This window comes from Centruroides sculpturatus, unplaced genomic scaffold (genome assembly GCF_000671375.1).
Source record: "Centruroides sculpturatus isolate CEXI.00-Female unplaced genomic scaffold, Cexi_2.0 scaffold1101, whole genome shotgun sequence".
Taxonomy (NCBI): domain Eukaryota; kingdom Metazoa; phylum Arthropoda; class Arachnida; order Scorpiones; family Buthidae; genus Centruroides; species Centruroides sculpturatus.
In genome coordinates this window covers 101,474-114,676 of record NW_019385263.1, presented here as the reverse complement: position 1 = coordinate 114,676, position 13,203 = coordinate 101,474, and the positions used below count along the sequence as shown (strand labels likewise).

Here is a 13,203-nt window from a genome sequence, read left to right as displayed (position 1 = left end):
AAAGTACAGTACATATATTCCGAATAAAAATGCACAACTAGGCCTACAACGGAACGAAAAAGAAAGCAAATTACTAAAGAAACGCGAGCTTTTTTATTCTAACACAATTTATCATCAACATTATTTGTAGGTAAATAGAAATTAGCGTAGGAAACATAAAATCAACAAACAGTATTCTCTGATGTACAGTACTGTATAGTACAGTACATACATACTGTACGCATGTGCTTAATAAATAGCAGATATATTCAGCATTGCACGGCCAAAAAGTAAGAAGGCTAAACGTTAAAATGAAAAATCATATTAAAAATTTGGTTATTTTAGCCTACCATTGTTATGTTTATCACGAAGTGTCAAGGAGATCAAATCAAAAGAGTGGGTATCGAGATTTCATAAAAGTCTATATTTTCCTCCGGGTCTTAGAGAACAAATATAAAAAATGTGGTGCAGATCGATCAAAGGGTTTAGGAATTAATAAGAGAATGAAATCGGAAGATGGAGTGTCCAGGTTTCGTGGTAGTTTATTTTCCACGAGTCCACGAGAATAAGCAAGGAAAATTTGGAACAGTTAGACCAAAAAGAAAAGAACAGAGAAACAAATTATCAATTATTTGTATGCACTGTATATACAGATACAATATATATAAAACTGACTAAATTTGGAAGGTCCAACAACAATTTCGACGGTAGATAATGGTTCCGAGGAACAGTCCCAACAGTTCCGACATACTGTCTAATGAGCATAATTATTTTAAAAAATGTTTATGAATGCCGAAATGTTTTAGATTTCGAATAACGATATTTAAAGAAATAAAAGGAATATGTTTTAATGACAATAAATGGTATGGTTTGGTTTATTGGTGTACGGAAACATGACACGTGGGCTATCTACCGAGGGGGGAGTGTCTCCTGGGAGGTCTTTAATGGGAAACTGGCCCCTATTTAGGTGTTACTAACGTGAAGAAAACCCGGAAAATTCCACGTGGCCAAGCGCAGACTCATGACCAACTACCATTTTTTATCGGTTTTATCCACTCGGGCACAGGTGGGTTTACAATAAATGTAAAAAAGCTGATTGAAACAAAGATGATCACATGATAAATAGAAATAGTAGGTACGTTCGTCGTTGTTGTTAACTTATGGCAACGCAACGCTTGGGCGATCTGGCTAGGGGGATGCCTTCCGGGAGGTCTTTTTAAGGGAAACCGGCCTCTATTTAGACGTTATAGACGTAGAGAAGACCCGGAAAACACCACGTACCCAGCCCGTCCGAGCGAGGCGCAAACCCACGACTGAACTCCCAGTATTCAGGGTAGGAAGACTGGTGGGCCCTAGGTGCAGTACGTTCGTAAAGTCGAACGAATTAAACGTGTTGCTAACGAGTCGGTCATAAAGTACAAATTCCATTCAGTACGCATGCTGGATGTTGGTGACGTTTCAGACGAAACTCTTAACGAAATTCACGAAGAAATTAGTTTATTTCGTTAAGAAAATGGCGCCCGTCGATATCAATGTTTCTAAATTACTCGAGTGTTTAAATTGTGGGTTAAAAAGTGAAATAATACAAATAACTCCGTCTGAAGCAATCTAAAAAAAATATTCGGATAAGTCTGCACTAGCAACATTCATATAAGGACCGGATGGCCGAGCGGTCAAGGTGGCAGCCTACAGCTCTGGGGGACCCTGGGTCGAAAATCCCCAGGAATTTTTCGGGGTGGTACGTCCGGATATGTTTGGCTTTGCCCCTCACCACCCACCCCATTGTGGGCCTGGCCAAACCCATAATAGGCTTGCTAAAAGAGGCCCTCTTAGTGCCCACTGGGCAGAAAGAATTTTTAAAAAACCATGGTCAAGTCTAACACACTAAGCAGTTCCGTTGGAACAGTTTCACACTCGGGATTAGTTCCAATAGTCCAGTTCAAAAACTGGAACTGGATTTTCCACCATCATTTTTACCTATTGCACTATTAAAATTAATCTTTGCATAACTTTATAAGTATGCGGTTGATTGCACAGTATCTTATTACCATACAAAGAAAAATAAGTATTCCAATACTGGTATACAGTACTTAACTAGCAACTCACCTTACCGAATTTTTGTTGCTGTTTCATGGTCCACCTGCAATTGATATCATCATTTAAAATAATTATTTCCTTTATAGTTATCATTGGAACTTGATAATTATATAAAAGAAAACAACAAAATTCCGCATTCCACGAAACAGTTTGAATCAGTTTCGATACATCAAAAGTTATCAAGTAATTTGTATACCATGTCGTTCCGGTCGTTTGCTTACTCCAATTGCTCTCTTTGGGAATGTTAATTAATGTCATTACTCCTACTCGGTAGAGCAGTCAGCCGAATTCCCCAGAAAATAAATGTCAAACTGACGTGAAAGTAAAAGCTATTCTGACGAACACACTAAATATGTGATCGTTATGAGCACATTTTTACATTATTAACATAGGTTACTGGAGCGATTTTGTTTCCGAGACGAATATTAGGTTAACAAATTTTAGAACTCCTCTATTTCGCAACTCCGTAATTACTAGGAATCGGCAGAAATTGTCAAGATTAAACTTCTTTTGCGTTAGAGAAAAACGGTAAGCTGGCTCCATGATAACTCAAAGGTACGATTAGAAGTATCGTGTCTAAAACAGGGTTATATTTTTGGCATCTGGTATCATAAAAAAGATCACGTGTAATATAGGAATAAAAGTGAGTTACGGTATTTGTTTTATTATACTATTGTTCGAAGAGATTTATTTATTTTATAAATGGCCGTAGAACAAGAGGGGAAGGTGTGTCTATCGATTTTGAGATTTTCCTTTCGTCAATTGTGTTACCTTTATCGATTGATGTGGAGAAGGATAAACATATATACACCAAACGTTTATTCTTATAATCTTTCTTCCAACGCAAATTTATTTGAGACTTAAGAATGGAGTTTCGTCTGAAAGAGAACGAAGAAATTAGTAATTGATGTGTGATATTAGATTTGTAAGATCGTTAATTAAGTAAGAGAAAAGAGGAGGACGTAGGAAATTTTTAGGGGTTGTTTCGATTTGTTATTGAAAAGAAAAAGATGACTAACCAACTACTGAATGTAAACATTGTAAATTTAACTTTCTTTTAATCATTATTAAAGGAATATTCGCGTTCTAGATACTAGAATCAGCTGTTTTAATTCTACTTATTCAAAGTTAGATGGAGAATTTGGCTTTCAATTACGTTTACATTTTATTTGCGGTTAGTCAAAGCGTTTTTGTGTATAGAATTAGACGTTTATACAGTAAAAAATGCTAGAATTTACACTATCTTTCACAATAATGAGACAGGTAGCTGAAATTAAACTGTGGATTCTAATTTTGTTTTTCTTTTCGAAATGTTTCAAATCTCCGGATTTAATAGAGTCGATGTTGACGTTGAGTCGAAGAGTACAGAGCAGACTTTAGCGGAGTTCTTAGGTAGAAACCTTATCTATACAACCGCTCGGTATCAGAATATGAAATATACGAATGCTAATTTTTACAGAAATTAAAATGAGTTTTTTTAGAAATTGTTTACAATTTCTAAACGTTGATTATATTTGTATGTATCCACAAATATAATCTAAATGAAAACGATAAAATTTGGAATGACTCGTTTTATAGGAGCTATTGTAGAAGCTTCTATTCCGATGATAGTACCATTCTAGTAGGTAATCGGCCACAAAATTGATTCTAACGGTTGTATTTAGGTCATGAAAAGTCGTCGACGGTCGAATTTTTCCGCTATCGATCGGATAACAACGTCAACAGCAATATCCCTACAAAATCTATCGATAGATTCTGTAGGGGTAGTTTGCGTGACACTCGTAATGATTACGTCATCCATACGGAGATTCATCCATTCTCAATAATAACGAAAGAAGTGTTACCTGTACCTTGTGAATTTTAGACCAAAATACTTTTCGCAATAATTCAATAACCAAAATTCCCAATCAAAACAGTGTTCTGGCAGTGTTTAACTATTCCCTATTCAGATACTTACTAACAAGATTTAATTATTTTTATTATCTAAAATTATAGAAAAATCAATAAAATCTATGTATAATGAATTTTAAAGACGTAATATTTATTGCATGTAAATAAAAATTATCACTATTTGTACAAATTTAAAGAATATTTCTTAAAATTTAATCAAAGACGTGGTTTCCTTCACACGATAATTATTCCCATTCGATCTCTTGAAAAATGCTTTTTACAAAACACTTGTTACTCTAAAATATTTATGGAAAAGCATAACAAACAAGAGAATTTCTGAAATAATAATTATTTTTTATAATGTGAAGAATAAATTAATAAAAACGTGTCATATAAATTAAATACTGTATAGTACTTCTCGCAGCAATTAGCAAAAATATATTTTGGCTCTAAAAAGAGTTGTGGTATTGTTTGAATTGTCAAAGAATATTTCATCATATACATTAAAGATTATCTGGTTTACAAACAAAATCATGAATTTCGACTTTATTACGTAAACTTATTTTCTAAATTACTGATGAATTTCATCAGTAATTTAGAAAGTAAGTTATTATTTGCTTACCAAAGATAGTTATACAGAATACCAACTCAAATTATTATAAAACAGAACTCCGAATTTACGATTTAATTGATTTCTGGAAAACTACCGTTAATTCAATTGTCGTAATTCGAAGTCTGGTTTGCCATAGTGGATAAGTGTCATAAATTAAGATTACGTCCCCAGAAATAGATTGCACCACGTAATATCAAATACCAATGACCACTTAAAATATATGACTCCATTACGATTATTTATTAAACGATAACAAAATATTTTTTAGCTACGCAAAAATGAAAATATTATGAGATTCACTATTTATTGTGGAACACAGTTTTCTAAACTGAAGGCGCAGACCTCTGGAGGAGTGTTCGCAGACCAGTTTTAGAGGATATGCTAAACCTTCAGAAGGTATCTACAGTATATAGTAATACGCATTTAGTTTCTTATGAATACAGTATACTGATAGTCACCAGTTGCGTTAAAGAACATGACTTATTTTCAATACGAATAGTAATACTGTATATTAGCCTAGATACATATAAGTCACTTCCCTCGCTGGGTGCATTTAATACAATAAACGTATATACAGTTATATGTGTGCATACACAAATATAGGTATGTAGGGAGTCCGTAAATATTTTTTGAATTTTGAAGAGGTTTCTCAGTAATCTCAGTAATTTGAAGACAGCTGGTTTAGAATTTAAAAATTAAAATCTACATTTAGTTTATTTTCAATTAATGACTTTTTCTAATTTCTCGATATATTTTCTTATAACATGACAAGGCATTTCTGACCACGTCTATAACTTTTGAACTCCGTTCAAAATTTGGATCGTCAGTTTCCAAAATTTTTAAACCAGAATCAATTTTTTCAAAGGCCTCTTTAAGTCTTTCTAAAGCAAAGGCGGCCGTAAGGTTAGGTTCTTCAAGTTCTTTGTCTTCTTCGAAGGTTCTTTGCTCTTCTTTTTCGTCTTTTACGATAGCTTCTTGTTCTGCAATTTCTTCTTCCTCGCATTTTTCAATGGTTCCCTGTTCTGCAATTTCGATAAGTTCTTCAATGGTAGGCTCCTTTTCGTGCGAGTTTAGCAATTCATTTACATCTTCTATAGAGACTTGTAAAGCCAATCGATTTGCTATATCTACCACAGATGTCATTGCCTTTTCCAAAGAAGATTCGAAACCTTCAAAGTCCTCAACGAACTGTGGACAGAGTTTCTTCCAAACTCCCTTCATATGCGATTCGGAGATTTCATTCCAGGCATCTATAATGATTTTTATAGCATCCAAAATACTGAATTGTCTCCAAAACTCTCGAACTGTTAGGCTTTCTTCCACATTGACCGCCTCCATCATTCTTTCAAATGTTAAACGAAGATAATAAGCTTTGAACGAAGCAATAACACCTTGGTACATCGGTTGAAGATTTGAAGTGTTATTTGGAGGAAAGAAGATTATCTTTATGTTAGAATGAGCGTGTTGAAGGATCAAAGGATGACCCGGTGCATTATTTAAAAGTAGCAAAATTTTAAAAGGAAGATCATTATCAGCGCAATATTTTTCGACTTCGTGGACAAAATGCTTATAAAACCATTCTTCAAAGATCGAGGCAGTCATCCAAGCTCTAGTATTCCATCTCCAAATAACTGGTAGCGTTCTCTTGTATATTCTCTTAAGTGCTCTCGGAGTCTCCGCACGATAAATCAACAAAGGTTTCAATTTACAATCACCTGCTGCATTCGCACCCAACAATAACGTCACTCGATCCTTTGATACTTTGAATCCTGGCTTCGATTTCTCTTCTTTTGCAATGTGAGTTCGCGAAGGCATCCGTTTCCAGAATAATCCCGTTTCGTCAACGTTAAATATTTGTCGCGAGGAATAGCCTTCTTCTTCAATAATTTCTGCCAATTTTTCTGGAAACTCTTTTGCAGTTTTACCTTGAATTTTGATGTTATGCCAACCTGCCCTCTTCCTAAAGCGATCGAACCAGCCTTTGCTCGCACTAAAAGTCTCTGCCTCTGACGTTTCGCCTCGCTGCTTCTTCAACGTGTCGAAGATAGATAATGCTTTGGCAGAAATTATAGCTTGGGTTAATGGTGTACGAGCAGTTCGAGTATGATGATTAATCCAAGCAATTAACACTTTCTCAACTTCGGGAATTAATCCCTCTCTTTTCCTAATGGTAGTCGACTGCATTGGCCCTGCACTTTTTACCTCCTCCAAAACTTTTTGTTTATTCTTTAAGATGGTGCTTATTGTAGAGTGAGACAACTGACACATAAATGCAAGATCCATCACTTTCATTCCAGACTCGTGAAGACTTAAAATTTCATATTTCTCTTCTAATGTTATTGCTTTACGCCTCTTGAAAGGTTTTATAATCTCATCTTCACTTCTCCGCTTTTCGGACATTTTTGGGATTAGTAGTAAGTTCTCTATTCTAAATAATTAACTGATTAAACTACTTGAAACTATTTTAAATAATAATCACATATATCGTCATTACACAGGTAAAAAATGAACAACGAGACAACTTACAGCTGATCTCTTCACAAGATGTAGACTACTCTTCTGTACTTGTGAAATGATTCGCCAAAAATTCGAGCTAATGATGTCACAATACTTCTGATTATATTTAGCATTGATTTGAGCTTATACTGGACCTTTCAGCGGTAGATATGCATGCACTATTTTCTGACGTAAAACTTAGTTATTGGATACGAGAAACAGCCGATTCAATTGTTAGAAACCATTTATACTGGTTAAAATGTTTCATTTTCTGTTATACGCTGCAGTCTCAGCCAGTCGCCAATCTACCACTGAAGGATACGCATCCAGACAGTCTCGCTCCTGCGGCACGGCATTTCATACAGTCGTAGTAGAAAATTTATACCGGTCGTAAAAAGAGGGGACCGTAAAACGGGGGTCTGCTATATTATACGATCCGCTTTTATGACCTAACTGGTTCCTGGAAAACCGTCGTTAAACGAGACGAAATAAATCGAAGTCTAATTTCCCATCGGCTTAGCGTCATAAATTGAGGTTACCTTCCCGGAACTACATTAATACCACGACGAGATAATCGGCTAAAAAAATATAGAAAGAGAGCGTTTCGTGTAATCATAATAGAAAATTTATATCGGTCGTAAAGCGGGATCTATGATAAAGCTATTAAAAAAAAAAAAGTTAAAATTATAACGAGCACAGAAAATATTTAACTTATTTAATAATTTTTTTTTTTTTGACAATTTTACTTTATTTGGGTATTATGGAAAACTTAAAATTTTTATTTTATTATTTACACGTGTATAAATAATGTTTATTCATTTTAAAATATTATTTCCAATTTAAAATTAATAATAATAATTGAATAGTTTTGCTGCATATTAATAAAATTTAGAGTTATCCGAGGAGAACTGCAATAAAACTCTCACTTTTACGACCAGGTTCTTGGAAAACTGTCGTAAAGCGAACCGTCCTATTTCCCACAAAGCTGGTATCATAAATTGTGATCACGTTCCTAGAAATATAATTTTAGTTGTATAACATTAGTTGTATAACATAGAAACAGCTAACAAGAAAAATACGCTACTTAACTATGCTATTTCATACAATCATAATAGAAAATTTATAGCCATCGTAAAAATAGAGGGATGCAAAGCAAGGGTCTGCTGAATATTGATTAGGCGGAGAACAGTTCGAGGAAATCGTTTTGCAGATTTATTAACTTAAATTTCTTAATTATATCAATTAAATAAGTTTCCTTTTGCATTCCGATAAAAAATATTACTTTTATCGAAAAGAAATACAACATTTATTGCTTTTATTTTGATTACCTCAGAAATATGACTAAGTTTATTATTTTAAATAATTTTATATAAAATTCTTAATGTTTTTATTCTCATTTGTGATGGGATGAAAGTTATATTAAACATATTTCTCAAGACTACATCTACCAAGCTCGCTCTTATTGTTAGATATTGTTTTGACTGAATTTTAACGCGAAACGCTTTCTATTTTAATTAATATCATACTTTAAATTCTAACCACACACAGGTTTAATGTATTTATACTTTCTCGGTTGTTATATATAACAGAGGGAATGTATGATGTTTTCTTCATCAACTTTGAAACTTAGGCTAATTCCTGTGCCTTTTGTCGCAAGTTTCTGAATTTTCCAGGAAGATTTGTGTATTAGGGTGATTGATGCTATTAAATTTTGATGGTTTAAGATCGAGGGGATCACGTGTCATATCTCGAGTAGTGTCGGACTTGAGAATCGCGTCCGACCAAGGTTATAAATTTGGATTTAGTATAGCAGCTAAGCACGCAGATAATAAAAATTAACATATTTTTCCATATATGAATAACGATTATGCAAATAAATTAATGAATTTTGTTAAAAGTTTATATTATTTAAGTGATAACATTTAAACAGATATATTTAATTTCATCTTATATTATTTTTTGTTGAGAAGTTTTAAGTTTCATTTTTTCACGAAATACACACATCAATAAAGGTGTGTGTATCATACATTCCTCTACGTACTGATCTGCAACCCAAGATTGTTCTTTCCATTTGTTCCGATTATTGATCCAAGCAAAAGTTGGAACTGCTGATGAAATACAATATAGAGTGACTGATTAATCATAGAACTAAAAAAACACGCTGCATTCTCATTTTATTTAAAGAGAAATAATTTTAAGAACCATTAATTAATATTGTATGTTTTCTAACTCTATATTATATAATCTGCATATGAAATATTCGTGTGTTTACAAAGTGCAGATAATAAGTAACAGTGTCAAAGAATTAATTTTATAAGAGATGGCGCTCTGAGTTTAAGCACATTCTAAGTGTGCAAAATGATTCATTTGAATCCTTCGAAATATTCAAATAAACTTGCTAAAGATAGTCTATTAATCATTATTTCGATCCATCATTCGTTAACGAAATTTACATTAACACAGAAATCAGAGCGAGTGACGGAGAACACGTGTCATTGAAACTCGCATTCAGTTTACAATGTTGCCTCGTACTTCGAATTTAATTCACTCCGGAAGGCCGTTCGACTCCGAATCAATATTTCGCATTAGAAATAATGGAAGGTTAATTACACAGCAAATACACATAATTTAAGGTTAAAAAACAATTAAATACCCTAATAATAAATTAAAACACAAACAATAAATAAAATAGACCAGCAACGAGTTACTCAACTTTCCCGGCAACATTTAAAATTTTGGTGGCGCCATCTGTTATCGTACTCTATTTAAAAACTTTTTTTTTAATAATATAAAATTGCAAAAGCTTAATTTTGAGAGTGGATGGGTGTTATAGAAGCTTGTAAATGCTAATAATGAGTAAAATCGTCATTAAGTCCGACTCTACTGGAGATCCGCACGACCCTCGTTATCTACCCATCCTCTCGACCTTTAACTACCAAATTTTAATAGCATCAATACCCCTAATATATAAACTCCCTGCAAAATTTCAGAAATTTTCGACAAAAAGCACAGGAGTTATTAAGCTTCAAAGAGGATGAACAAAATCGTGCCTCGCCCCCCCACAGAAATTACTCCGGAATATTTTTTGCATTTTTCTACGTTTCAAGATCCCGACTCCAAAAATGTAAAAATCTTTGGGAGTGTATTTTTGACTGATCGCCATACTTTCCCTCTGTTATATATAACAGCCGGAAAAGTAAAATCGCATTAAATGATCACACACCGTTGACTTCATCTTAAACATGGCGGCAAGATCCACCACACTTGTAGAGTTTTCACGCTTCGCGTTAAGTTCCCTTTTTATCTCAATCTTCCTCTTAGACTTGTTACTTCCACTCTCTTTATATTGGGTTGAACAAAAGTAACAACTGTTAAAAAAAACTTTAACACATATGTGATTTAACTATAACAATTGTGAAATTTATTTCTATATTCATAATTTAAACCAGTGATTATCAAACTACGGTCCCCAAACATATTTGATCAAACTTATCCAGATTTTTCAAACTACTGTCATCATCACGAAAGCAGCCATGTTGAAACCAGTTCAAATGGTATAAATACCTGTACTTACAAGCTACACATTGATGTATTGCTATGGGCTTAATTTTGATTTAAGATCACGTCAATGGATAATCAAATTATCGGTTGATGCGATCTTATAGAATGGTATAGTTACCCTATGGGTGCACTTAGCCCCAGCTAACCTTAATTTCCTTTTAAAGTTTTTAGGAAATTATTTCATTTCAGTGGGGATGTTGTCCCTGTAATCAAATATGATAAAAACATTCAGNAGTAGACAGCACAACAAGTATTACCGTTCTGTGCGCAAAACAAAGGATGAAATAATTTGTGTAACCAGCCCAAAATCTAGCCAAGTCAAATTTTTGTAGCCCAAAAAGTAGCCAGTGCGCCAAATGCTTTTTTTAACGCCAAACTGAAAAATAAGTAGCCAAATCTGGCAACGCTGAGTGGTGGCGTGGTGTTAGGCGTTGTGGCTGGCAGTCAATGACCTAAAGTCTAACTATGATTACTATAACAGTCTAGTGACTGCAGTGTTGCACATCATTCTAGCTAGCAGCCGAACTGTTGCCAGATGTAACTAACCAAAATATTTGTCTTAAAAAATATTTAGAAAAAGGAGAAATGTAATTTTTGTACAGAAAATTTCAGCCTGTAAAAAATAGGAAATTTCTGAGGCCAACCAAGTTTGAAGAAGGCCAGATTTCTGAAATCTGACCTTAAAAAGGCCAAATTGGCAACTCTGATTCAGATATAATCCTTGAGTTCACATGACAGTAAACAAGCCAATGTGAGTAACAAGAACTGGTATCTTGCTCTGCTGTCAAAAATTCTAATTGCATTACAGTAATAGAGAGACTAAATTATGTTGATTATGTTTGAGAAATTTTAATACTCTAATTAATCATTAACTTCAATCTCTGTAATTATCAACATGCTAATCACTTGTTTTTGAATACTTGAAACCATGGCTATGGAGTCAGAGTTCAGTTGGGAAAACTATTGATATATATTTAATAAATTAAATTGTTGCATTTTGTATTTAAAATAAATGAATTATAACAAAATACNTTTTCATATTTTTTGGAAAAAAGTAATGTTATAAAAACAAAAAATATTATATTAAATGATATGTGCATAATTGTTCAAACAAGCTAGATATTTTTATTTTAATTATTTCAGCTAGAAATTAGTTAGTAATGATTAAATATTTTGCATCTTGGAAGATTGTGCTATTATAGAAACATTGTTACAATTCCTGATTTGGAAACATTAAATTAACTTCTCAAAATCGCTGTATAATTTTTCATTAAAATTCTACTTTTATAAAACCATAATACAAGGGAGAATCAATAAGTAATGCATAATATTTTATTGTAGTAGTACTATTGGTAGCAGAGTGGTGAAACCTAGATCAGGAGTATAGTGAATCTCCCTTTACAGAAATGTAGGTCTGCATGAGGTGTCTGTCTAGTGGTGCAAAAGAGAATTAGCTAGCAAAGATGGCAGGTGCATTGGCATCATCCACACTGCTTGAGAAGCTGTTGTATGTTTTTTTATGGGCTAAAAACAGAATTTCCACAGAGATGGAAGAATGTATCGGAACAAGTGCCTACACTGCAGCAACATAGTGTGATGGAGCAAGTTCTTTTCTGAGGGACAAGACAACCTAACTGGTCATCTACATTCCAACTGCCCAATAAGCATTTACTCTAATGATGATGTGCAAACTGATATGGAATTCAGACTGATTGCTGTATCTTCCTAGAGTCTTTGGCCAACCTTATGAACATTTCCTATGGAACAGCTTATGATATTGTTGACAAGAAGCTGCAGTATTACAAGGTCAGTGTCTGATGGGTCCTAAACAATAGAATGCAAAGAAGCAGGGCATGAGAATGATGACATCACTGCAATGGTATACTACTGAAGGGAACAGTAGGTTTCTCCAAATGTAGTGATCAGTGATGAATCATGTGCCTACCATTTCACACTGAAAACAAAACAAGCCAGAATGGTCTGGAAACATCCTTAACCCACTGGCAAAGTTCTGGGTTAGCAGTCTACCAAGAAGGTCCTTGTTAGGTGTTCTGGGACATCAAGGGCCCTGATAGAATTCCTTTCTTCCTAACTGTTATCACTAAAATATACACAAAAATGTGCCATGCATTTTCTGTCAAACAGCTGGAATGAGGGCCTACAGATGTGGACATACATTATTGTGGAGTTTCACATGTCTGGCACAGTGCATGCACAAATTGCAAGGTACAGCTGAGAGGTCCTCTTGCACCTTCCTTACAGTCCCAACCTTGCACTGAGTGACTTTCATCTCTGGCCCCATGAAGTTCTTGGGAGACAATACTTTGATGTGATGCTGAAGTAAAAAGTGCAGTGCACAAATGGTTGTACATCCAGAAGACAGTTCTGTGAACAAGGCATCTTTCAGCTTGTATCACAATAGGACAAATGCATCAACAGGAATGGTTCATATGCCAAAAATATTTAATGGTTGCCCCCTTGCAGTCACCTGCCTTACCTTTGTTCCTGGTAATAAACCTTGCTTGAAAAAATATTATGCATTACTTATTGATTCTTCTCTGTACATT

General features: G+C 34.1%; 1 protein-coding gene across 1 annotated transcript; it reads right to left on the bottom strand.

The window, feature by feature from the left end:
• Positions 1-5,320: 5,320 nt before the first annotated feature.
• On the bottom strand, positions 5,321-7,104 carry LOC111636850 (tigger transposable element-derived protein 1-like; the record flags this gene model as incomplete). Its single annotated transcript, XM_023382240.1, has 1 exon — positions 5,321-7,104. A coding segment is annotated over exon 1 (1,659 nt), but the record flags the coding sequence as incomplete, so codon positions are not given.
• Positions 7,105-13,203: the final 6,099 nt, after the last annotated feature.